General features: G+C 40.3%; 1 protein-coding gene across 1 annotated transcript in view; it reads right to left on the reverse strand.

The window, feature by feature from the left end:
- The window catches only part of fstl5 (follistatin-like 5), a 198,956-nt gene that overhangs the window by 70,935 nt on the left and 100,506 nt on the right, over positions 1 to 27,515 (reverse strand). The window contains exons 5-6 of the mRNA XM_075481902.1: positions 21,346 to 21,542; positions 13,936 to 14,056 (exon numbers count right to left, since the gene is read on the reverse strand). Coding sequence (XP_075338017.1) covers positions 13,936 to 14,056; positions 21,346 to 21,542 — 318 coding nt within the window. The remainder of the gene's footprint in view (positions 1 to 13,935; positions 14,057 to 21,345; positions 21,543 to 27,515) is intronic.

The raw sequence follows: 27,515 nt of genomic DNA on the forward strand, positions 1-27,515 counted from the left end.
CGAGCCCTGTTACGATCAACAGGACCTGGAAGTTTTACGTTAACTGGGACTTTTGAGACGGAAGACGGTGTTCCACAAGCTCCCCTGCAAGAGTTGCTGCCATCGCTTAGCAGCGAGTCAAAGACTTAGTAACTACATGCTGTGTGGTCAAATGTTTCAGCATGTTGGAGGTATTTCCCCCTTTGATGTGATCACAGCTCTGCACGTGTTGCAACTGGTATTGTCCTTTTTGGTGAAATATAACCAAACTTTGGAGCGCTTCTGCCTTGACGCCATGTTGGAAACATTCTGAGCCAAAATACGAAGCGTGCGCATGACGTCATCACGCAAATGCGTCAGACGTTAGCAGAACCTATAAACTGGATCATTAGGCAGGCGGATTAACGATTCCACGGAATCGAACAACTGGGAACCGGTTCTCGATTCCCATCCCTAAGCAGGCAGCACTTTTGCTCTTTATAATATGTTGAATGCAACAACAAACAGGCAGAAAAGTACCTTAATCTTCAATATTTGTTCCATATTTTTACTTTAATTCCATTCTTGGGTTATTTCAGAAGTATGTCTTCGGCTTACTATCTTGACTGAATAACTTGTTACTGATACACTGCATACTTTCCAGTGACAAATCTTCTGATTCTATTTTTCTGTGTGCAGATTGAGATCTTCTTGTGGCAAACGAAGCAAATCATCCCCATAAATAGATTGAGCCTTCACAATGAGTCACAATCGGGACAGATTTCCTCTCTTTGAAAGCATTTTCCTTTTTCTGAATGCAGAACTGATTTGACACCATAGCTGTAATTTATTTTCATCTTTGCTGCTGAGATTGTTCCAGAACCACTGTGACATGTAAACATGCATTTCAACTCTGGCTGTTTCTCTTTCAAAATATTCTATCTGGTTCTTCTTCAGTGAGGCGCTCTAACCAAACACTGTTGTGCCTTGAACATGGAGGTCAGCTCAGCTGTGTCTCATCTATACAAAAGGCTAATCATTTCCCTCGTACTTATGGCCGAGGAGATCTGCTATGCTCCAACGCTCCAACGTGAACTGTGGTCACAAAAACATCACCGGTAGATTTCTTCTGCAGCTTTTACCTTGAACATGTTAGTTTTATGTTGTTCTTACCTCTGTAGACAAGTCTTCTTTTTGTCCATTTTCATTGTCTTTCATTCACAAAGATACTTTATCTTCACTTAATCTAAACTGATCTAAAGACTGTTTACCGTACACCTTATGAACTAAATCACCAGTCTGCTTGAAAGTCAGTACAATCAACTAATTTATATCTGCCCTGAAGGAACATTGAGTTTTTCCAAAGCAACAACAAGTGTGATATTTCAGCAGTTCTTTCAGTGGTTAGTCAAAAAGGCATGTTTTCGATGACACTTTTGAAGTTTGTAAAACCAGTTAAAAGAAACCTCGCTCAAGATATTCATAAAACGATATAATGTCTTCAAACATATTTTGCAGCAGAGTCGGTGAAAAACACCACTCACTGTATTTGAGGATCACCGATTATATAAAAAAATAAATTAAAATAAAATTTTAAAAAAGTGATGCGACTTCTTATAAACGAGACACAAAAACACAAACAAAAAGGCACATGTTGGAAGATGAACCATTAATTATGAAACCATTTTAACACCACTTCTCATTGCCTGTGAATGAAACACTCAGCGGGGGTTTTGACAAGTAAAAGCCTGAGTATCCATTAATTGTTGCTATGCCAAGGGTGCTGCATAACAGCATACTTGACTTAATGGAAGCAGCCTCCCCCGGAGGAGGCCAGGCTGATGTCTAATTATAATCTTTGCTGAAGTAAAGAGTGTAAGTCAACTAATTTTCAAGCCTGGCAAACTTTCTGTAAATGTAGGTATTATACTTGACTTGCTAGCATGAAAGATTAGAGCCTTGAATGAAAGTGAGAGGGTATGGGAAGTGGGATCAATTACCACACAATCAATTAAAAGGACAAGAAAAAGGCAAATCAAGTAAGGGAAAGAAGAAAAACTGCAAGTTTGTTCAAAACAATTACTAACTGCCAACAGCTTGTTGTCCACATCCATCCCCTATGCTGGACAATCGCTGATAAATCGCAGAACAAATTTTAATGCCATTGGTAACAAACAATGTCAATCGTCACTGTCAGCTTCAGCAAACTCTGTAAGGGCGACTACCAAATTACAATATGATGGATAACATGATAGTGCACTTTGGCTTCTGAGCAGCCCCTCGGGATTCCAGCTGGCACTCCAAAGCTTCCAGTCTCAGCAGAAATAAAGAGTTGTGTGTCCTGGCTTTGTGTTCTGTCAGGAAGTGTCAGGGCTCAAATCGATATCTTGGCACCCAGGAATGGTGAGATACGTGTCGCCATTGTGCTGCGCAAATAGCAGGACAGCTCCGCTTGATAGAAAAGTACAATTAAGATCATTATGAGTCTGCTAGATCATGTTCACTGAATAAATGCTAAATGTAACATCCAGTGTTCAAGAAACAATTTGGAGACATGCTAGCTGTATATATATATATATATATATATATATATATATATATATATATATATATATATATATAAAGATAGATAGATCAAAACAACTGCAGTTTAAATACATCCACAGTAAGAGATGGGCCCTTTTCAAATGTGTGGATGTGCCTCAGGAGATTTTGTTAGGGATGTGTTTCAAGGCTAAAAGTTAGCATTAGGGAGCATTAGACAGATTTCTTTCTAAATGAATGTTCACTGTTATAAGCTTGTCTATACCTATACCCAGAATGCATTTAGCAGGTGTACTCAAACTCAAAACCATTAAAACTGTGGTGCACAGACAAAGTACCCACCAGTTAACATCAAAGGATGAAGCTTTTAAAACCCCTCCTCCACAGTGCCACGAATCTTGGCTAATGTTAAGGTGCCTTTTAGATATTTTCCGTTTATTCAGCACCTGGATCTGTGACAGAAACTAAATATACTCCCGAGTAAATTCTAAATCAGGAATCAAGAGTCTTTTATTTTCATATTCCCGTTGAGATATTTCTGAGGGCGAAAGACAAGCAAACAATTTCCTACATTTATTTGGCAGTGATTATAGAAGTTGATTGGCTCGCTGCAGATGACAGAAGTCCCCCTGAGCACTGACTGCACAAAAGTGGTTTCAACTATCCAAAAGACAGCAACACATGCCTTTTGAACAAATACCTTTCCATAAAATGGGCCATTTATTTGTGCAGTTTTCAGTCCTTGCAGATAATATTCTGACATCAAGCCCGTTTACGGGTATAACTCTTTCTTCTGTTACGGGCTGTTATACACACAGATATATATCTATACACATATACACAGGTCAGACTGTGAGGTAGGTAGTGCATTGGAAACAAGCTCTTAGCTGATTTCTAGATATACAATAAATGTCTCTCTGACAGTATTATTGTGGAATGCGTTCAAATAACCTCAGATGCAATAAAAGAATAACCAGACAGCCAGGAGAAACCTTTACTTCTTGAAATATAATAACTATAGAGCAGCTTTGCAAAGTAACAGCATGAAGTTCAACTCCTAACCAAAGATCTTACAGGTGTTTGGTGATATCCGCAAATTACTGCACACTACATTAAAAGTTCATCACAAAACATCTGTATATAGTTGTGTAAAGTAGATCAAAGGTCAATGCAAGATTTCTTCATACGTCTCCTGCTATGAGTGGTGATGCTTCTCTGTCGATACCACATTTAGCCGATTTAAATGACTGACAGTCAATGCTCCAATGTATTCTGTGATTAAATGCTGGTTGGAGAATGACACTTTGTGATAGATGGCACCTTATCTGTTTACCCATGATGCACTGAGCCATCATCAAATTATTCTGCGACGCCACGGTGGCAGACATCATTCATATCTGTAACATCATCTCATTAAAAGACATCACTTCTGCCAGACAGTTACCTTACAGCCGGCTGAGTCAAACTGATTCTGAACCCCAATCCGGTCTGTGGTAAAGACGGATGAATAATGTATGAACATTAAAGCCTTATCTTCTGTCATGGCAAACAATGTCACCATGCTTTGAATATTCCAGAAAGATGTGCAAAGCCTCCCCCTTTTGGCAGCGCAGGCAGGTGCCATTTTCATGGGAAGACATTCTGCTTTAACGGCTGTTTGTATCCGAGCAGCAACAGAAATCTGGACACATCAACAGATTAACTTTATGATGGTGCGCAGTTTATGACAGCATTTGTTTGCATAGATGCCACACAGAGATTATGTCTGCAATGAACCGTAAAACTATATACCTGAGTCATGTATTTTTTTTTTTGCCTCAGACACTGTAATGATGGTCTATCAAGGCAGAAGCCAAATCTGGAATCTACAGAAGGTATAGTCAAAATACCCTCAATTCTATGGATCATTTTTATTGAACAGGATTATTATTGCATTCTTTCAGCAGCTCAGCACCAGCACACTGTAAGAAAATAAAAGCAGCAGCAGCTGCTGTAACAGTGTGTTACATTATATGGCTGTTTTATACCTATGTATGGAGGAACACTTGCAGCAATAAAATAAATTAGCCAAGCTCACGGAACCTGATTGACTCGTGTTTTTCAGTAAGCCAAATAACATAATAAAAAGTAACGCTTTTCCAATTAGCTTTAACTTTGTGCCGTTAATCTTAAATACATTAGTTTTTTACAGGTCTTGCAGCGAGGCGCCGTGTATAGCTGTATGATCTCATGGAAATACCAACTGAGAAGGCTTCAATTTCATCTTGTTGAGTGGTTGCCTTGCTGCACTACATGCTAGGCAAGGCAAGGCAAGGCATCTTTATTTATATAGCGCATTTCATACCACAGGTAACTCAATGTGCTTTACATAAAGACAAGGCATTTAAAAGAACAGCATAAAGCAGCAATTTAAAGAGAAAAAAAATAGAATAAAAATTAAAAACACAGTTAAAAGCAATCAAAGAGAGGGGGAAAAGAAAGATATAAACTCAACCATAAGCACACTGAAAGAGAAATGTTTTTAACCTGGATTTAAAAGTGCTTACAGTTGAGGCTGATTTCAGTTCTGCTAGTAGTTTGTTACAGTTGTGTGCAGCATAACAGCTAAAAGCTGCTTCACCGTGTCCAGTTTGAACTCTGGGCTCCACTATCTGACCTTAGTCAGCAGATCTCAGAGCTCTACTGGGTTTATACTCAGCTAGCATGTCATTCATGTATTCTGGACCTAAACCATTCCGTGATTTGTAGACAAGTAGCAGAACTTTAAAATCTATTCTGTATCTGACTGGGAGCCAATGTAAAGACTTGAGAACTGGGGTGATGTGATGTGATCTCTTTGTTCTGGTTGAAACTCGGGCTGCAGCGTTCTGAATGAGCTGCAGCTGTTTGAGACTCTTTTGGGGGAGTCCAGTCAGAAGACCGTTACAGTAGTCAAGTCTCCTGGAGATGAAAGCATGAATCAGCTTCTCCTGATCTGTTTGGGACATGAAACCCTTAATTCTGGATATGTTCTTAAGTTGATAAAAGGCTGATTTGGTGACTGATTTGATATGATAGTTGAAGGTCAGGTCTGAGTCTATCGGCACGCCGAGGTTCCGGACTTGGTCTTTAGTTTCTAGAGACAGTGACTCAAGATGTTTACTGACAGCAAACCTCTTCTCTTTGTTGCCAAACACAATGACCTCAGTTTTTTCTTGATTCAACTGAAGGAAATTTTGGTTCATCCACTTTTTGACTTGCTCTAAGCAGTCGCACAATGACTCTATAGGACTGCAGTCATCTGGAGACAATGCGAGATATATCTGTGTGTCATCTGGATAGCTGTGGTAGTTGACTTTAGAGTTCTTCAGAATTTGACCCAGAGGCAGCATGTATAGAGTGAACAGAAGGGGTCCGAGAACTGACCCCTGAGGAACTCCACATGTCATAGCCACTCGATCAGATTGATTACTTCCAATAGTCACAAAATAACTCCAAGTAGGACCTGAACCATTCTAGGACTGTCCCGCTGAGTCCTGCCCAGGAATCCAACCTGTTCAGCAGTATACTGTGATCCAGTGTCAAATGCAGCACTGATATCCAACAGGACCAGAACTGACACCTTGCCTGAGTCAGTGTTCAACCTTATGTCATTTAACACTTTAATAAGAGCCGTTTCTGTACTGCGGTGAGGTTGGAAGCCTGACTGAAATTTGTCAAGGAGTCCACTGGAGTTCAAGAAGTTACTGAGTTGATTAAAAAAAAAAAAAAAAACCCTTTCTCAACAATCTTGGCTATAAAAGGAAGATTTGAGATGGGTCTGTAGTTGGTTAAAATGGAAGCATCCAATGTTCCCTTTTTTAGGAGTGGCTTGATGGCAGCTACTTTTAAGGGTTTAGGAAACGTGCCTGACTGAAGTGAGCAGTTTATTATTTGCTGCAAATCTGTTTGGACAGAGCTTACAATAGTTTTAAAGAAGTCAGATGGCATTGTGTCAAGACAGGATGTTGATGGTTTAAGATGCTGGACAGTTTCTTCTATGGTTTTTTGGTCAACTGTATTGAATTCTGACATCATAGTTGATTGATTCCTACGTGGTTTTAAGGATTGCGTCATTTTATTATTTTGCTGATTTATGTTGATATTTAGCCTTATAGATTTGATTTTTTCATTGAAAAAACAAGCAAATTCATTTTTCATGCATTTTTCTGTGGAACAGAGTTCTGAAACTATCTGTTTTGGGGGGTTGTCAGCTTATTAACCATAGCAAACAGAGCACGAGTGTTGTTGATGTTCTTATTAATCAATTCAGATAAGTGTTGCTGTCTAGCCCGGAGTAACCCGTGGTTAAAATTACAAAGACTTTGTTTGTAGAGGTCATGGTGAATTTGAAGTTTAGTTTTTCGCCATTTACGCTCTGCTTTCCTGCATTCTGTTTTCAAGACCTTTACCATCATAGTGTTCCTCCATGGAGTTCGCTTTCTGCTCAAGATCATCTTATTTTTAACAGGTGCAACAGTATCCATGACATTTGAGATTTTCAAGTTAAAGTTATCTAAGAGTTCATCAACTGTCTCTGCACTCGCAGTTGATGACATAGCTATAATTTCCATAAACTTAGAACTGGTATTCTCACTTATGTACCTTTTTCTAACAGACACACCTCGTTAACTGAATGTTTGGGGTTAACTGTAAGTCAGAGAACACACAGAAATGATCAGAGAGCGCCAAGTCCTTGATATCGACAGAAGAAATGTCAACACCTTTAGAGATAACCAGATCCAGTGTGTGGCCTCGAGTATGTGTGGGTCCATTCACATGTTGAAGGAGGCCAAAAGTGTCAAGTAGAGAGCAGAGTTCTTTGGCATTAGTGTCCATGTTATTGTCCATGTGAATGTTAAAATCCCCAGTTATGATAAAAAAGTTATAGTAAGTGCAGATAACTGACAGCAGTTCAGCAAACTCATCAAAGAAAGTTCCTGGGTATCTAGGTGGTCTATAAATGATTAGGAAGATAACTTTTGGATCCCCCTTTACAAAAAAACAGAGATATTCAAAAGAGCTAAAATCACCAAGTAAAATTTCTTTGCACTGAAAGACTGATTTAAAAATGGCGGCAACTCCCCCGCCCTTCTTACCACTTCGACATTTATTGATAAAACTGAAATTTGTTGGTGCTGCCTCATTAAGAATGGGATCACAGCTACATTCAGTCAGCCATGTTTCAGTAAGAAATAAAAAGTCTCGATTATAGGTCATGATCATGTCATTTACTAAGAGGGATTTGTTGGCTAGTGATCTGATATTGAGTAGGGCTAATCTCGTGGAGACAACAGGTGATACTGGTGCGTTTCGGGGTTGACACAGTATATACAATAGATTGGTAGATTTAACTGAACCTTTTTTATTTCTCACCAGTTTGACCACTTTTCTGTTACCTGTCATCATAGGGATTGAAAAGGCTGTCAGAACTCCATAGGGCCCTGACTTTATCTGGGGAAGAGCATTCTTGATATCAGTATTACAGCCTGGACCCGGCACATATCAGTCAGACTCACAGATATGATGATTCAGAGGAGGTGGGGGGGCTTGGTGACTTTTGTTTTAGGGTTGTTTCCAACGTGATGGACGTGGTGGAATGGGAGGTGCTGGATGAGGAGGGATGTTAGGGGGGAAGAATATGGGATTTTGGCGTGGTGTCAATTGTATTCCAATATTGAGAAAGCTCTTCATCCTGTCCGGGAAATCCAGAAGTGAGGAGTCCAGACTGAGTGGAGAGAGCTGGGGGCTGGGTGGGGTCCGGGGGGGCGAAGGCTGGGGGTTTCCCACTGGGGCTGGGGGAGACTCCGCTTGTTGGACTGCCGGGGCAGGTGAAGACTTCACTTGTTGGGCTGTTGGGGCTGGTGAAGACCCCTTATCTTGGGGTGAGGATGATGACGTTGCAGGTTCTTTCTGGATCCGCTGTCCTCCATGGTCAGTCCTCGTCTCAGCGCCCTTACCAGAGCATTGTCCTATCTGTCGTTTTGGATCGTTTTGTCCTGTCTTGTCCTTGATAGGGGCTGCTGGTGTGTGACGCAGAGAGTAAAAAATGTTGGAGCTTAGCAACTGAACTCCTGACTTGTTAAGGTGAAATCCATCTGCCTTAAAGAGGTGCCTGCGTCCCCAAAAGATGTTGAAATTGTCAATAAAATTCACTGAATGAGCAGCACACATGTCTTTGAGCCATCTGTTTAGCATCATCAGTCTGCTGAATCTCTCATCTCCTTGCCAAACTGTTGGTAGAGGTCCACTGAAAAACACCTCTGTACTTGTGCATCGAACTTTGTTTACCAGGTCCATAAAGTCTTGTTTTAATACCTCCGATTGTTGCTTCACAACATCATAATAATAATAATAATAATAATAATAATAATAATAATCAATTACATTTGTAAAGCACTTTTCATTTCATACGGAATCTCAAAGTGCTATGCTGATGGTGGCAGACTACTGGATTGTAGCCACAGCTGCCCAGGGGCACACTGACGGAGGCGAGGCTGCCATGCACCGGCGCCATCGGCCCCTCCGACCACCACCAGCAGGTGGTCAACCTAACATGCATGATTTTTTGGACAGTGGGAGGAAGCGGGAGTACCCGGAGAGAACCCACGCATACACGGGGAGAACATGCAAACTCCACACAGAAAGGCCCCAGCTGGGTGTTGAACCTGGAACCTTCTTGCTGTGAGGCAACAGTGCTAACCACCACACCACCGTGCAGCCATCAAGGGCTCCTGTGTGTATGATGAGAGATTTCAGTGTCGGATGCTCAGCAACAATGTCCAGGATCTTCTTTGAGATATCAGACACCATGTCGTTACTAAAACAGAGTATTTTGGTCTTTTTCTTGCTGCAAAAAACGTTTTATCTCATTCCCGGCTTCGTCACCCACTATCAGAGTTTGAGGCCCAGTGGTTAGCTCTTTCTGTGGCCTTTTAGCATATAATTTAGCCTCGTACCTTTCTCCGGTTTTGGGAGATGAGCGTTCTTTTGGAGAGTCAGGATTTTGAGAAAGTGGAGCAAATCTGTTCTCTAGCAGAATTCCTGTGTCTTTTGGCAATTTGCTCCTGGTTTTGGTGGTGGTCTCGGTCCATCGTTGCTTTTTCTTTGGTATCGGGGTAGAGACATTCCTGTGTGATAGTGCAGGCCACTCGGAGTCATTGTGGGTCTCCAGGTGTTGGGTTCTGCCTGATAACCGTCTTCCCACATCTGAGGGAGGCAATTTGTAGTGTTTTGGCTTAGCACCAAGGGAGTTCCAGGGAGGACTGGTTGAATATTTTCCATTTACACCAGGCTCCTGCCGTGTCTGGGTGGTGCCAGTTAGCTTCCTGTTAGCCTGCTCCCTTTCAGTGTTTTGGGATACTGGCAGAGTAGTTTCATTCCCATATTGTCCATTTATCTCCACGTTCACTTCAAGCCGATTAATTTTTGTTTCCAGTATTGCTATCTTCTGGAGTAGCTTGTGGTAATCGTCAGTGGAAAAGGGAGGCATCTTGCTGCTAATTAGCTTCAGTTAGCTGAGCCCCCTAAAAAGCAGGAAGCTGCAACGGAATTTCCACACGACAGTTTCCAGATGACTTTCTGATAAAAATGATTGAAAAAGTATTGGTTCACTTAAAAGAAAAAGAATAAAATTATATCCAAGACTTGTGGAAAGAAGTAAAATGATTTAAAAGCAAATAAAGCAATAAGCAGCAGGAGGAAGCAGAGACACATCTGCACTCTTCAGAAGCAGGAAGCAAAGAAAGCTGAAACCAGTAAAGGAATCATTTCAAGCTCACATGGCTCTATTTAAATGGCTCCCTATTATACAGTATGAAAGAGCTTCTACTATTGCAAAATCATCTTGGGTCTGCAGCTCCATGAAGATTTCAGATGATTTCTAATAGAATCTAATTTAATTTTGTTTCTGTTTTTTTTTTTTTTAAATCAGTTTCTGAGATTTGTGATATCACAGGAGACTCGGTGTTACCAGACCGCAAGTTACGGGTTGAAGAGTAATGAGCCTCCCATACTGACGGCTACAGGATTTCTCTTGACATGTTTTGGTAAGAGTTAGATTTTATTCCACTCTGTTGATCTGACGGGTTTAACATAGCTCGTAACGGATGGTGATAGACAGATGTTTCAATCCAATCAGATGCCAAGTATTTCTTGAATGTTGTTGCCCTTGTTCCAAATAGCTTCCAACCAGGACTGCCCAGATGGGTCTATATAACAAACCATCTGGCACATCAGGATGCCTATTTTTCTTTAGACCATACTGGTGGTAATAAAAAACAATTATTTCTCTCATGGTAGTTCAGACATAAGCCCCTTTCACACTGCCGAATAACCCGCGTTTAATTCGCGAATTTAGCGTGTCCGCTGTTGTGTTCACACTGCCGACCCGGGCTGCCGCGTCAACTCGACTCGCCTTTCGACCCGTGTCTGACCCTAGTCTTTTTGCCGAGCCGAGTTTGATGTGAACACAATCGACGCGGGTCGGACGTGGGCGTGACGTGAGGAGTTTAGGCTAAAAGACAGAATGGACAACTGATTCAGAACAACAGAGACAGGTAAGGACAAGTTTTACTCTGTTTTAGCCTACATCAAGTTGGAGACATTTTTTTATATGGCCAACTGGTGAGACAAGGAGGTCCGCGAGCTCCTCAGCCCCCGAGCAGAGGACGTTATTTTCCGCCACATTTCGGGGACGGTGAAAGATGGACCTCTGCTGGAAGGGCTGGCGAGAAAGATGGGAGAGCGTGGTTTCCCACGCAGCAAGACGCACTGTAAAGTAACATCTCCATGAACTGCATTGCAAAAATGAGTTCTCAAGGTGTCCCGCCATCGTTTGTTTGAAAAATTTGATGCAGACAGGTGTATTTCACCCTACCTCCGACGCATGGCTTGTGCCTACGTCATTGTACACGCCCAGCATTTTATGTGTTTCGTGTGACGCTCTGCCACTAGGCAACTCCCCCTGAACTCGGCTTCAGGCGACACGGGTCACCCTGACACGCCAAGCGTTCACATTGCTCGACGCGGGTCGAAGGTGCAATTTGGACCCGCTAAGATAGCGGGTCGCAGTGTGAAAGGGGCTATAGTTAGATGGACTCGAGCTTATAACTCTGTTTTCCCAAATGCACAAAAGGTCCTACGATGAAAGAACTTCAGCATTAATTGGTCTAACTCACATAATAATGAATAAAGTGAAAATTACAAGCTGAGAGCTACAATGACCTCCAAGAATCTTTTTAAATCTCTCATTTAAATGCAGTAATATTATTATTAATAATAATAATAATAATAATAATAATACATTTAATTTATAACGCACTTTTGGGTAAAGAGAGGTGGAATGGCCTTGAGCACTCATGTAGTGAGTATAAAAATTCCAATATTGTTGACGGCAACCATTCAAACAATGATCAAACACAACATATGATGGCTTTTGAGCGCAAAATGAAAGTGGTTCTCAATCCCGTGTCAAATAACTCTGCATTAGTCACAGATATTTACTGGACCTGGCTCTGATGAACATTGATGAGATCAACACTAGAGGGCACAAGCTAATTTTCAAGAGGATCACTGCGCTCGGGGGCAAGAGAGTGGATACAGCTCAGATTTTCTGAACAGAAACACAGTTCTCAGTGTTTCACATAGAGGCTCTGAAACTGAGCAACAACTTGACATAAGAGACTGATCGATTTTACAATCTCCCAGTTAGCTTGCAGCTCACTCTCAGTCCCCGTGGTGTGGGGCATGCTTATCAGAAACTCTGGTACAAAACAGCCTGCAGGATACAGCGTAATGCCATCTCCCTGGGTTGTGGTAGCTCGCAGGCCTGTCCCCTGAGAGGCAGTGGTAGTGACTGGGCGTAACTCTGGGTCCTTGCCTGTTTGAGCCTTCAGTGCACAGAGTGTAGAAACACTGCTGGTGACGGGAAAAGATTCAGACGGCTTGTTTTAGAGAGTGCATCCTTGTTTTAAGAATAGTTATACACAACTTTTGTGTATAAACAATAAAAGATTGGTACAGAGCACATTGATTGCCTCTGCAAATGTTAATATGTATATGCAACTAATTCCCAGTAATGCGTTGAAATGAGATTGTTTAAGCAATGATTTATTCATATAGGTGAACAATTAACCATTGTTGCTGGGTAACAGCATTAAGTGGTACCTCAGGATAAAGAATGAATAAGAAGCCAAAGAGAAGAGTAAGGCAGGATTAAAGAAACTGCCACAGAAGGGGTGATTTACTCTCATTAAATATCCCATTTCCTTGTGAGCAGTGAAGCTAGGAGCTTGAAAAAGATCTGATAACCAAAAAAGGAAGTAGTTGGAGTTACAACAACTCAACTCTTCAAGGAAGCTGCGCTCTACTCAGATTGGCTGGGGCTCTTTTCCTTTCATGACTTGCCAGAAGGGGTTTGCTCCCACACATTCACGTCTAACATAGAGAATGGCAGTCAAGACTCTCACAATGCCATTTGCTCTCGTGAATTTTTTCTCCCTGAAAAAATGTTTCAAATACAAAGGACTGATGTGATGAAGGTTGATTATAAATTCTCTCCCACTGCTAAATGTGTCAAGCCAGCCAAATGTCAGAGGATATTCTGTCAAAGGATATTGAGCCGACTGAAAATGTCAGACAGGGAGGAAGCATGAATGAGAGCATGGGGAGGAAACAAAAGGAGGAAACTGGTGCACATGTGTTTGTGTGCCTCATATGGCAGAGCACCTGTCATCATTATGTTGCCTAATGACGGTGGATTTGATTTGAACTACTGTTGTGACCTGTTTCCTTTGGAGCTAATTCCACTTTGAACTCCTCTATCCAACTCTTTCAACAGATCAAAAGTCTGGAGACCTACAACACATCGTTGGCAGCAATCTGCAGGTCTCAGTGAGTAAACTTTGGCAAAATATCAAGCATCAAGCTCCAAGCTGCAATGCACTTTGTAATGCAAAAGAAAATCAGAAGCAAAGAAGAAAAAGTCAAAGTAAAACCAGATATTAAAGAAAAACTATCAAACCTGATTATTTTTTTTAATCTTTTATGAGGTTTATACATTTCAAACCTCATAAAAGGTACCTGAGAAGCATCAGTGTGATTAAAACCTAAATGAAAGAAAATTAAAAATGTTGAAACTCCTCCTGAATTCTTGATATTTCTGCTGCAGGCTCATTCGTCCAGATAAATTGTATCCTAGTGAGAAATTATGCGGCCACATTTGTCACCATGTTTCAACAGCAGGATGACATGAACAATCAGCTCCAACATGTGCAACAGGAGTGAGAAATTTGAGTATGTTGCATGCAATCTGTTTATACAATCTAAATGTTCAAAGCAGGTGTCAACATCTCATGGATTCTTGCTTTTTTTCTTTGGACTTTTTCTGTTTTGCTAAGAAATGCCTGAACTCACCAAAAGCCGTGTAAAACTCCTCTTTTGTCAGATGCTCATCGTTGTCGACATCGTTGTACTTCAGCAGGTCAAACAATGTGCACTCAGAGATATCCTTGGATAGACCTTCGTGCTTGATGACCTTAGAAGAGAAGAGGTTCTGTTAAAGAAAATGGGCCGTGCCATTTGTGTTCATTCTGTTCATTTTCCCAGTGTCGTCTCCCAGGAAGTACACTGTATAAAATATCAGTGTAATAATAAAGCAAAGGCAGCAGATATGACAGGAATTTATTCCCCCTACCTAAACTTATTTATCTATAACAGCATATTACCATGTATTTAACAACTGTTTTCCACCGAATGATTACTATACAAGATTTTCTGTTTACAGAAAATTTGATACTTTTATCCGTTTGATTTATATAAAATTCCCACAATTAGAAATAATTCTCTAACAATACCACAAATATCTATGCACCAACATGATTAGAGCACAGTATGAAACTAATGTGAGGGTACTTCCAAACCATCTCAAACCAGAATTTCTTCCCCTCACTTTTATCCATGTGTGAAAGCATAAGAATCATCATCAATCCAACACAACTGTCATCTCTAATAAATGTAATTATCTGGTGTTAACCGGTAACCGACGTGGGCAGCTGTTAATCTACATGTGAGAAAGTAATCTTTTTACTACTTTCTAGAATAAAACTAAAACAACTTTTACAGATAATACATTGGTGTATACTTTTAAGATGTAAAGGAGGGATGCAGTAAATTATCTGGAAACTCCTAACAGTTGACACTAAACAGACCAAGAAAATTTACTGACAACATATTTCATTTGATATTCAACCAAGTAATTCATTCTTTAAGAGCATAAATGTGTAAATAATATTTACAACAGCATAAATAAAGTTAGAAATGTGCATTTTGGGTAAGCACACAGTATTTGTAATTGTTTTACACGTAAAAAGTTTAACAGTGAGTCAAGGCGAGACACAACAGGTGGGTAGTTTAGCACATCGAAACTTATTCCCAGAGAAGATGACGACTGTCATCTGCAGGAGGGAGAAAACAAACTAAGAGGTCAGTTGATGAAGTCTCATCCAAACTCGTAACTTCTCACTCGTAAAAAGCAGCAGTGTGTAGATGACCAAAGTGGAACACTTTGATAGATCAGTGCACATTTGAATGAACTTATGACTTAGGTAACCTGCCCTAATTGAGCAGGGCAGCGTTTGAAATCAACATTGATCCACAGAATCCTGGGTTCTGTGCTGCTTTAGTGTTGCTGCTGCACAGAAGAAGTGTTCGTACATACACACCCTTAAAAAGAATTTACTTGATCAATGTTTTTAAAGGTGACAATTTTACACCTGTGTTGGCAATATTATCGCACTAATGATGGCATTCAAGCTAAAATTCGCTGACGTTTTCCAGCCGTGGATGGTGAAAAAGAAGACACAATTTTTCTGAAAAACATGATCCTGCTTAACGCCACAGGTATGGCCCTGCCAGTAAAACATCCATCATCATCAGATCAGATGTCGAAATACTGATCACAGAAGACAGCTTTATACATCATGTCTTGTCTACTAGATCAGTGTGCTTCCCTTCCCCGATGACCTGAAGAAGATTTAAGCGGAAGGAGCGGGTGTCATCTGTAATAGGACATCCTCAACGTGTTCAAAACAGAGCGAGACAAAAAGAAATGTGCTGGGCACAATAATGCAGCTGTTTGTGCATCTTATATCTTCAATTATTTGGTATCCACTTTCATAAATTTTACTGTGCTTCTTTAGATTTCTGCGGCCGCTTCTTTGTAGAGAAATACTATGACTGCAGATGTATTCAGTGGCTTTCAGCACGTCATGTACGTAGAATTATCTTAACATCACCACTGATGCGATAACTAAATGTAATGTTGACTGAGAACGCGCCCCCTCTGCCCGTTCCAAATCACCCCAGTTCATAAGGCCAATGGAACACGAGCAGATTAATCAGCCAGAAAACCTCTTTCACAATCCGCACAGATACATAAATACATTTCCACAGCTGCGTGTCATTTTAACTTTCTCAGAACCTCCTCTGGTACAGACATTATATAGCATAGCTATTATAGATGCAGGCACACATTCGAACAGAGCACTGGCCCACTTTCAAAGGTTGTTGACATGATCATATCTGCACACAGATGACTAATGTGGTTCACTGTGCTCATCCCCGTCTGTGTGATATAAAGTTACAATGTTGTCACTCTGCCCCTCTATTTCACAGCAACTGGTCCAAACAGTGTCAGTGCCTTAGCAGCCAGGCTAAACGCAGTCAGCGGAGACACAGCTACTACAGAAGAATTACAGAAGCTGTCACTATCAGGTAATCCCACATTCAAGGAGAGTCGAGTGATTTCTTCTCTATGATTTGTGTGGTGGTTAGAAAACAATGCTGTGGCACAGAAACACTGTCAAATAGGATCTAAATAAATTCACTCTTTGGTGTTGATCATTTTCAAACAATATTATTGTGCCCTAAACTTTACACACAATAATACCACCTATCAGAAAGTGTTTGAAAGGTCGGTAGTCTCTCTCCAGAAGCAGCATCTTTATGGTAAGAGTAATTCAAGCCCAAACAATACCCAAACAGTGACCAGAGGTCATCTGCTCTTAAACTCATTTAATGATTTAAATTAAAAAAGAAAACCATTTGCCAAAAACAAACAGATGGCACCTCTGTAAAAGATTTTCACCCAAACTTTGACCTTGACATTTGTGTTTTGTATGAATCTGTTCGCATTGGGTCTTTTCCCAGACTAGAAAGTTAAGTCAGACGTTTCTTTTCAAGATATCAACCTAACCTTTTTATAGGAGCTGCATTTAAACCCTTTATGTTGCACTCTCAGATACAGCAGTCAGCGTAGACAGGCACAGGGGAGGCAGCGGGGAGAAAGTTTTAACCTTCTTACATCTTTTCAGGTAAAAGGTAAAAATTCAGTCACAGTCTCCGCTCAAATGATAACAAACAGACAATGAAAGAAAGAAAAAAGAACTTTTGATTTGCCATTTTAAAAGGGCACAAAGACTAAAAGGGCAGGAACGATGATTCCCTGAGCCTCTTCATGTGCACACTCTGGCGTGTCAAGTAAGTCAGGATGAGGGATTTTCTGCTTCAGGGCACAAGGTTGACAGCCACAGTTTTACATTTTTAACTGCCGAAAAGTGTGATTTCCATATGCATTTTTCCATCAGCTCACACCAACATTTAACTGGCATTATTCCATTTCCTTCTTTCATATCCAAGTTTTACCAACCGGGCACAACTCTCAAAATCCAATCTGAGTGGAAGAGAATAATTTTGTAATGGGTTTGATATTTTTATATTTCGTCCTTTGGAGAAAAAGTAAACATTAGCAATATATCAGGACTTACAATCGGAGAAAATGATTAATACACCTACATAAAAAGCCATTAAAGACTCAATTCATGTTCATATCTAGGAACTCTCATGTTGAGAAACTGTCAACCCACAACTGCCTTTGTTTATTAAGTGACTGATAAAGCTTTCTCACTCAGATATTCATCCCGGGATGTTGAAAAGAGGTAAACCGTTTGCTGAAACTCAAAAGATTTCTTTTGTATTTCTAAACTCTACATGTGTACGTATACCACTTCAGTAATGTTTGGACAGCAGTATGACAGAGTGATGAAGTATTTATATCATCAGATACCAAAAGACAAGATAAACTAACATACCGTGGTTACAGTTAACCACATGTACTCCAAAGTGACTTGAAAACTGAATTGAATATGAAAAAGAAGGGAAAGGAAAAAAAAAAAAAACACCCAATTAAGGGCCTCCTGCCTTCCACTATTGTCTGACTGTTCCTTAAATCTTCCTTAAATTCCCCTTCTTGTGCTGCCGGTTCTGTGTGACATCTTCCAAAACTCCCATATGGGTAAAGGATTTTTAAAGAAGGATAGAAAGACTCAAAGCAGCCGTCAAAGAATATTTGAAAAGAACTTCTCCATCTGGGTATTGATAATCACAACTGGCTTGTGTTATTCACACCTCAGAATGGAAAGGTGGAGTGATACACTTTGGCCTAAAAAGAATAAATGGAATCACCCTGAGGTTTGAAAATCTGTCCGTCATAATATTCAGTAGGTTAAAAGGGCTTATTCAAATTCACACTCGGGATATATTGATGATATTATTCAATAAAACTCAACAGCAGGATTTGTTTACTGTGCACTTTTCTCATTAAGCATCAACTTCTCTGAGACATGCTGGCATGCAAAACCATTTAATGTAAAAACATGTTAAAATATGGAAATAATATGAAATTATGGACAAAGAAAATCTAACTTTTCAAGATGGTATTTATATGCCTCGAATTCAAATATACTACAATAGATTCAAATCAAGGGAATGGGTTGAGCACCGACTGTGCCGACCCTGTGCAGATGGAATCTCCTTCTGGATCAGCAGGAAGATAACATAAAGCCATTTCACACATGCAGTGGAGGGCTTGAAATGTTCTCAATGTTTCAGAGCAGTGGCATGAGAAAACGGAAATATCCACAGCATTCACTCCAGACTCCTGTGGAGATTTTCCATCCGAACCCAAGTAAAATCTTCACAAGATCAATCTGATGTGCAAACAAGCAGAAAATCTTCAGGGAAAATTTGCTGCCAGCGAGTGAATGTGAGCTACTGCAAGTTGATTTTTGTATTCACTTATTAAAGTTGGGACTACATGTGGTATTGATGCAGACATAAAGGAGTTTCCTCTGCTATTTTCAGCATGTTGTAAAGAAAACAGTGATGTCTGTGTGCTCTAAACAGACATTCCCCTGGAAGCCCTTCCTCGCATTTCCAGCTAACCCTTACCCCGTCCTCAGCAGACCGTGTTGGCATGTTTAAACAGCAACAGCCGAAAATGCCCACAAACAAGCTGTTTGCACATTCTCCTTAACATCTCTGGTGTGAAAAGAAAATTGCAACTGCAAAAGAAAAAAAAAAAAAAAAAAAACTGGTATCCCGGTTCAGAATAACCACTGCAGGTTGCTTACCCCCCTTCATAATAATTCAAATATGTTGTTTATTATGTCAGCAGTCAGGATGTTGGAGATTTTGTTATGCTCAGAATATCACCCCCTTCCTCACAGCACCTACAAAACACTCCTCTGCCTGAATAGAGCGGGTCAAAGGCTGCGGCCTTCCATGAGAGCGCGGCATTGCTTTCCAACAGGTTTACCTGGAGCTGCACACCAGAGCTACCGAAGGGAAGGGGAAGAGTATGACCCAAAAGAACAGCGTTGTTTAACAGCGTCGACACACAGATGTCCATTCATTAGTAGTGTCATTTTGATCATATATCAAAGTGAAAATGACTGCATCTGTTCCTAAATATAGTTCTTAAAATAGCACTTGAAATCAGGTGAGTCAAAATTAAAATTTTAACCTTTGTGCTCATAACATTTACATAGAAATAATCTGTTTGAAGAGTTTCAGTCAGGATTCAGAGTGCATCATAGCACAGAAACAGCACTGGTGAAAGTTACCAATGATCTCCTCTTAGCCTCTGACAGCGGACTTGTGTCTATGCTTGTCCTGTTGGATCTCAGTGCTTTTGATACTGTCGATCACAGTATCTTATTAAAGAGACTTGAACATGTTATTGGGATTAAAGGAACTGCATTAGGCTGGTTTAAGTCATATTTATCTGATAGATTTCAGTTTGATGTGTGAGGAAGATTCTTCATCTACAAGAACAGAGTAAGTCGTGGAGTTCCTCAGGGTTCTGTGCTTGGACCAATTCTTTTCACTTTATACATGCTTCCATTAGGTAACATTATTAGACAGCATGGCATACATCTCCATTTCTATGCTGATGATACTCAGCTGTACTTATCTATAAAACCAGATGAACCCAATAGGTTGGTCAGACTACAAGCATGTCTTAAAGACATGAAGACCTGGATGACTCAGAACTGTCTGCTTCTAAATTCAGATAAAACTGAAGTTATTATCTTTGGACCTGAGCGCTCTAGGGAGAAATTGTCTAGCTATATAGTTACTCTAAATGGTATTTTCTTGGCTTCTCGTACTACAGTGAGGAACCTTGGAGTTATTTTTGACCAGAATTTATCATTTGACTCGCATATAAAACAGGTTTCTAGGACTGCCTTCTTTCATCTTCGTAATATTGTTAAAATCAGGAACATCTTGTCTCAGAGTGATGCAGAAAAACTAATCCATGCATTTGTTACTTCAAGATTGCACTACTGTAATTCTTTATCATTGGGCTGTCCCACATATTCTCTGAAAAGCCTCCAGCTGATCCAAAATGCTGCAGCCAGAGTTCTGATGAGAACGAACAGGAGAGATCATATTTCTCCAGTTTTAGCTTCTCTTCATTGGCTCCCTGTTAAATTCAGAATAGAATTTAAGATTCTTCTCCTCAGATATAAAGCTCTTAATGACCGAGCTCCATCATATCTTAAAGATCTCATTATAAGATATTTTCCTAACAGAGCACTTCGCTCCCAAACTGCAGGTTTACTTGAGGTTCCCAGAGTTTCTAAAAGTAGAATGGGAGGCAGAGCCTTCAGTTATCAGGCCCCTCTCTTGAGGAATAAGCTGCCAGTAAATGTCCGGGAAGCTGACACCCTTTCCACTTTTAAGACCAGGCTTAAAACTTTCCTTTTTGATAAAGCTTATAGTTAGGGATGGCTCAGGTAATCCTGAAACATCCCATAGTTAAGCTGCTATAGCCCCAGCCTGCTGGGGGGCCTCATCTATCACACCTTTCCTCACTTTACTCTCTTTTTCCCCTGTTTAATTTCTCAAATGATATTATCTACATGTGACATTATTGTGGTCATTAACTCGTGTTTCCCTGTTCCAACAGATATCCTTTGAATGGTGTTACAGTGGTTTTTTCCCCCTCTTTTCTGTCTTCTCAAACCTTTATAATGAATTGAACTCCAATTGGCTTGAATTGGACTATACTTTTTAACTCATTGGCTGCCAGTCCTTTAGTAATAGACAGTAGAACATAGGTTGGTTTCACCAAAAACAGCTGTTTGACCAAAAAAACGGAGAAAACGAGCTTCTTTTTTTTTGTGCAAAGTGGCACTGCTGCCACCTTGCGGGTAATTTTGCCAGTATATTCTCTGTTTAGTGTTTTCAAGCCTAAGATTTAGTGACAAACTCCGCTAGATTGTCCCCCAGCCCACTCCGTTAAAAAACGCAATTGACGTCTATAGACGTCTTTGGCAGTCAACGTTTTTTTTTTAAATTGACGTCTATAGACGTCAATGGCACCGAAAGAGTTAAGTGTCTTGAGATGAAATTTGTTGTATTTGGTGCTAGATAAATAAAACTGAATTGAATTGAATAACTGATATAAAATGACACTCTTACCTGTGAGAGCTCGCTGGCATCTATTTGACCATTATTATCTGCATCAAAGCGTCTAAACATCATATCAACCAGTTGCTTCTTGGCAGGGATGTTGTCCATGTGAGCCCCGTGGATCGCTGATCCCATGTATCGTCTGTCATGCAAATCCAAGATCTTAGTTTTCAGCTGACGGTAGTCAGTCAACCGGCAGTCATCATCTGAGGAAAAAAGACAAGGGCACAATAGTAAGAAGTTCTAAAAGGTGAGTATGTCTTTACCTTGATTGTGTTACTAAAAATGTAATTTGGATGTTGGGAAATCTAGAAAAAAAAAAAAGATGTTTCCTAAATACCTACATAATCCCGGGTGCTTAAAAACAAAATTATTAAACACACTCAAATACTAAGCAAAAGCCAATTTTGAGCATGTCTATGGCTGTCTGCACAACAATAACAAATGCAGAAGATTCTATTCAAGAGGAGGCATAAACAGCAACAGCCACACAGCATTCAAACACTGCACAAATCCATCACACAGGTGTCAAGAGCAAACCCTCAGAGGGTTGCCATATCAAACAAGTCAACTACATAAAAAGGTTCAGCGGAGTAGAGTGGAGCAGCAGCCACAGAGAATATAATGACTAGAACTTGAGGTTTACACATGTCAAATCAACATCTCATTGTTGCATCTGGAAGTGTTTTCCCTCTAATGACAGTTATATTAGCAAATGTCAACCAGCTCACAAAGAAAACTTTGTTGTTCACCGAGATGCTTTTTCAAATCTCTGGGGAGGAGGACGACAACATATCTGCCACATTCTGCGATGTGATTATCAGCGATGAATTAAATTGGTTACATGGAGCCTTGTACGAGACAAATGAACTTTGTAGGGGATGATCAAGCATGAATGAGGTAGTGAGCCTGCTAACGAGACCCCCCCCCCCTCAGTAGAACTGGGTGCTCACTGAGGGCTCATAACTAGTTAAGCTTAATCAGAGCAACACAAGAAACCAATGAAACGTCATTATCAACTGTGTAGGATCTCATTTTTGTAATAAATTTCTTCCAGCATTCCTTCAGCAATCAGTGAACGTTAAAATGAGATTCTTGATGGAATCCCTACACCAACCATCATGTGTGAAGGAGATGCTAGAAAAAGTTCTCCATACACTCTACCAAGGAAATCAATGGGCTTTCTCAGTTCTGTGTGACCTTGTAAAATCCCGAAGGTGTGGAAACTTTACTCCTGACATTTATATATTATTCAGTATTGTGACTGAGAAAGGTGTGAGATGCAACAGCTGATTCTCTCTGCTTTAATGTCTAAAACTACCAGCAATTATAGAAATGGAATTAAAGAAAACAATGAAATTAATAACAAATTAAAGTGATTACACAGGATTTAGGGAGTGGAATTTTCCTTGGGGTAAAGCCGTCTCAGATCCTTTCAAGACAACATAGAGGAAAAGAAAAACAGTGCATGCTGATTATTGCATACCAGTATCATTCAAATCTGTCAGATTACGGTGTTAGGATAACAAGGGAAGGTGTACAAGGTCTGCATCTGTCTCAGTTCGTACAGTACAAAGGGTCAGGTAAATTATCCGACACGTAGTACGACCTTCACAATCACTGGCTCTCAACATAAATGCATGACTGAGAAGTTTTTGGACCAACATCGGTCAAGCTCATCTACCATTATCAAAATATTACACAGAAGCATATATTTTGGATAAGTTATGTTATCCTAAACAGAAATATCCTGCAGGGCTTTATTTTCGAATCACTTTGAGCAGCAAACACCTTGAGCTTCAATTGGCAGGTGGAGATAATTAAACAGCAAGAAGCTCTGGAACAATGCATTAGTTTGTTTTACCAGGTAAAGCTGTGAGTGAGACACACACTGAGGTGTTGACAGATGTTACAGGTGCACGCTCAGTCTGAGTCATAAGGCTCCTGCAACAATCAGGCTGCAAACAACACCAGTGGAGGCGGCTAAGATCTTTTGTAACAGCCTCAGCAGGGAATAAACCAACAAGAGGATCTGGAGATATACAAAGTTTGCTTTTGGTTGTTAAAACCAACAGAGTTGCTGGTGAATTCCTGGGAAGTGAAGTGGCCAGTGTAGAAATTGCCCAGAAAACTGCATCAGCATTTGAAGCACAGATTGCAGTTGCTGCACATCACGAAACAGCGTCTGTTTTGACAAGCCTCAGAGCCAGCGAAGCAGCCTTGGTCACAAATGGCAAAATGAATAAAAGATAAATGGCTGCTGGCGCCCTGGGGATATGAAGGTCAGTTACGTCAAAGGACCATGTATTGGCACAGTCATGCATGCACACACACGTGTGTATACAGACACACATGTACCAACACAAAATACTGTCCACACTCTACAGCCCTACCCAAGTTTAAAGTCTTGTGACTTTTCAATAAGCATCTGTTTATATAACCTCTGAAATGGGCATATAAGGGTTTTACAAAAACTTTATACATCAAAGAGTTAATCTAGAAATGCTGTCTACACAGTGTGCCCCGCAGAATGCAATCTGACTCTGCTGTTGACAATACTCTCAGCTCCGCCTGCCACAAACGTAGCAGAGTTCACATCACAGCTGAGCAGACAGTTTTGAGGAGTCGTGCGGTGGCTTCACAGTAAGTAACTCACTAGTTTGTAAAATAAACTTATAGAATCCAAAAACATGTCACTCTTATTTTCCACATTTCAGAAATACTGCGACTAAATCTTTAATAACAATGTTTTTATTTATTTAGTCAAGGAAAAAGTCTGAAAGAATAAATGTTTGCTTCAGTAAACTGCTGCAGAGAGAAAAAAAAACAACACAACAATAAAAGTTGAGCAAGTCTCACTTCTAAAGTGAGCTGTAGACTCTTTGCTTACCAAGACATTTTGTGGTTGAGGGCTATAACAGGTAACCTAGCCAGGTAACACAAAACTGTTTGACTTCAGTGGGAAATGTTTTCAGGCAATTGTTGGCAGGTGATGGGAGGAGCCACCTGTCCTTCAGTCTGCTGTGGACTGGCTTCAACCAATCAGATCAACAGATTGGAGGCAGATGGTAAAGCCAAACATGGCCCGGACAAGAGTTACAGCATTATTTCCACTGTGAGAAGCCTTCAGTGTCATACTTTGCTACTATTACAACAGATCTGTTACAACTAAAGCCATAAACAGCATAAACACGAACCTCTTTAGGAACTGACTTTGTTAATGATTGCTGAACTTCAAATTCACGCATGGCATTTAATAAAGGAAACAACTGAAGAACTGTGGCTACAAATACTTAATTAAAGCCTGGCAAGATGATCTCACCTCTGACGAGGAACTAACAAATCTCATCGGCTCCAGATGTCTCATAAGTTAATATAAAAAGGACCATAACATTAAATCTTTCCGATGTGTCGGCACAACGCCACAGCTGGCTGATCTGCAGCGGAACACAGCCACTGGCGTATTTGAGGCTGGCTCAAGCAGAGAAAATGTGGCTAAACAACGACATGCCAATCATTCCAGAACTGTGCATCTGCACCAACTGGACAACACACCAGCACTGCTGGAGATTCACCCGAGCCAAGCCAGCCATGTGCAACTACTACTTGTTATGATCATCAAAGTCGACGTGTCCACCTGTGAAACAAATCTCATCCAGCATCCAAATTGCTGCCAACATCATACTGTTACCATGAGTCAACTCTATTTAAAACAACATGACTTTGGGTATAAATGGACTTCAGGGACAATTCAGCTTTTCCAAATTAATTTGTAAAATCAGAATCTACTGGGTTAAAAAAATAATAATCAAATGCCGTCTTTATGTCCTTGTCTGTATGACTGGCAGGTTCTCATCAGATATGAACCAGCTACCACTGAAGGTACTTAAAATCGAGTGAAAACCATCAACGTTGCCTGAGGCCAGTTTCTGAGCGCTGGAAACACCGAGAGCAGAAAAGCTGTTGGTCCTCGTTTGACTTGTAAACACGTGGATAATACAGATTATAACACTGCATCTGCCAAGAAATCAACCAACTATCCCAACAAAAGTTGTGAAGAAGTAGCACAAGTAAATACAGAAGTGAATAATACAGCATGATATAAAATGGGTTAAAGATGTAAAAAGAATCTTTCACTAAGACAGCACTGAAATGAAAATGTGCATGTGGAAAGTGAGTGGAAAATGTTTACTTCGAGTGTGTTTGGGTCTTCCGTGTGATGACGCCCAACACGTCTTCAGGCAGGTAGATTTAGTACAAATTATGTAAAAGGGTGATTTTCTTAAGTGTAGCAAAAAGTCTTACTTGCACTGTTTTCACACACATTCATCACAAAAAGTATGAAAAGTTGTTCTAAAAGAGCCTCTGGACGCAGTTATCACCAATGGCTGCAATTTGAATTTTTGTCCGACTGTGGTATTCCCCCTGCTAAGAGTTTGTTGTTTTTCTTTTTTTTTAATGCTCCCGCTCAATTACTCAGTATTAGTTGAATGTTTTATTTCCCCCTGTGCAGCTACACAATTTGCTCCAACAGCTAACTTCGGCATATACATGATAACACAGTCTTTCATTGCAAAATCCCATTTCAAGCTGAATAAACAGTGTTAAGAGAAAGGTGAGAGTATTGCAACAATATGTCAACTGACTCCCGCTGGGATGCAGCAGAATAATGGTGCTCGTGTCAGTATTATTCATGGACGAAACAAATGACATTTTCCAGAGGCAGAAGCTTCTGTAGGAAGCAGCTGATGGACTGCAACTTAAGTGGTTGGGAGGTGTCAGTCTGTTAAACTTCCAGGAGTTTCTACATGCATCACTATAGACTTCACCTTTCAGTGAAATTTATTTTTTCATAGTGACTGTTAATCAGTGGCTATTTGTTAAGGCTTTTATTACAAATGTGGTGGTGTTGTTATGGAGGCCAGTGTTCATTTTTAATACTGTTCTGATACTAAAGGATGCAGAAACGCCATGATTTACTTTCCTGTTTGGCTTTAACAGATGAAACACAAATGCTTCTGGTCACTCTGCTCCATAGGGGGCTGGCCAGATTCCACCGTGAAAATACAATGTGTCTTATTAATTGCCTTGAAATGTTCATATGATGTGTGGGTCCTTGCCTCACTGGAAATATATGTCAGAGAGATTAGCTTCATCGATTTGGGGCCAAATGATTTATGTGAAGAGAAAAAAAATGTCCCCAAGTTTAACACAGATGCAGGAGCTTGCTGTTATGCGACTGTTAAGCTTAATTATTCAAATCTACGACTTTTACAGCTACAGCTATTGTCAAGCTCTCACTCCTAATGGTATACCGTTTTAATTACTATAATACTTTAGCTTTTCAGCCATTTCTGGATCCGTGAATCATCTGCACCAGCGTGTTTAAAGAGCTGTTTACAGCTTTCTTTTTCTCAAAGTGTTCCATACAAGTAAACTTTTAAAATGGCATGTTGACATGTAACCCTTTAATTATTTAAACAGTTAGATTCCTGGATATATGCTGGTTTGTAATTAAAGAAGTTTGCTCCTCAAAACTTCTGCTAACCAGCCACCACAAACATAACGCACCTTAATCAACAGCTGAACAGTAAGCAGCACGTTTCATTATGAGTAATACGGATGCATGAGTTTGATGCAGAAGAATGTCCAGAATAACAAAGATATCTCTGCTGTGAGGACTTTGATTTTTCCTTTTTAAACCATTTAATCATGAGTACAACAAAGGAGTGCAATGCCCAATCAGCTGAGTACTCTTGAATGCCACTGAAGGAGTCTCTCTTGTTGGCGGTGCCAGGACTGATGCGAGAAGCACAGCATTATGGTCTTTCATTGACCTTGAAAGACTCTAAGCCCAAACATTGGGTATTTTTGAGGGCACAGTTTCACAAAGAGTTGGGATTTGCAATTAAAGGGAAAAAGCCAGAGGAGCTGTTAAGTCCCGGTCGTAGTTGTATTGTGAAGGTGTCAGTCTACTAAGGGGCAATGTGCAAAACAAACAAACAAATATTCCACCTGCAAAGGGTGGAAAAACTGTAAAATACCAGGTTTTTTTTTTTTTTTGGTTTGTTTGTTTGTTTTTCCCAAAGGACAGATTCAGATGGTTTTTCTTTTAAAATAAAAAGGTGCTATATAAACAACACAATGAGACGCTGGCGCAACACCATCTCAGGACATAA

The sequence above is a fragment of the Odontesthes bonariensis genome, chromosome 13, assembly GCF_027942865.1.
Source record: "Odontesthes bonariensis isolate fOdoBon6 chromosome 13, fOdoBon6.hap1, whole genome shotgun sequence".
Classification (NCBI taxonomy): domain Eukaryota; kingdom Metazoa; phylum Chordata; class Actinopteri; order Atheriniformes; family Atherinopsidae; genus Odontesthes; species Odontesthes bonariensis.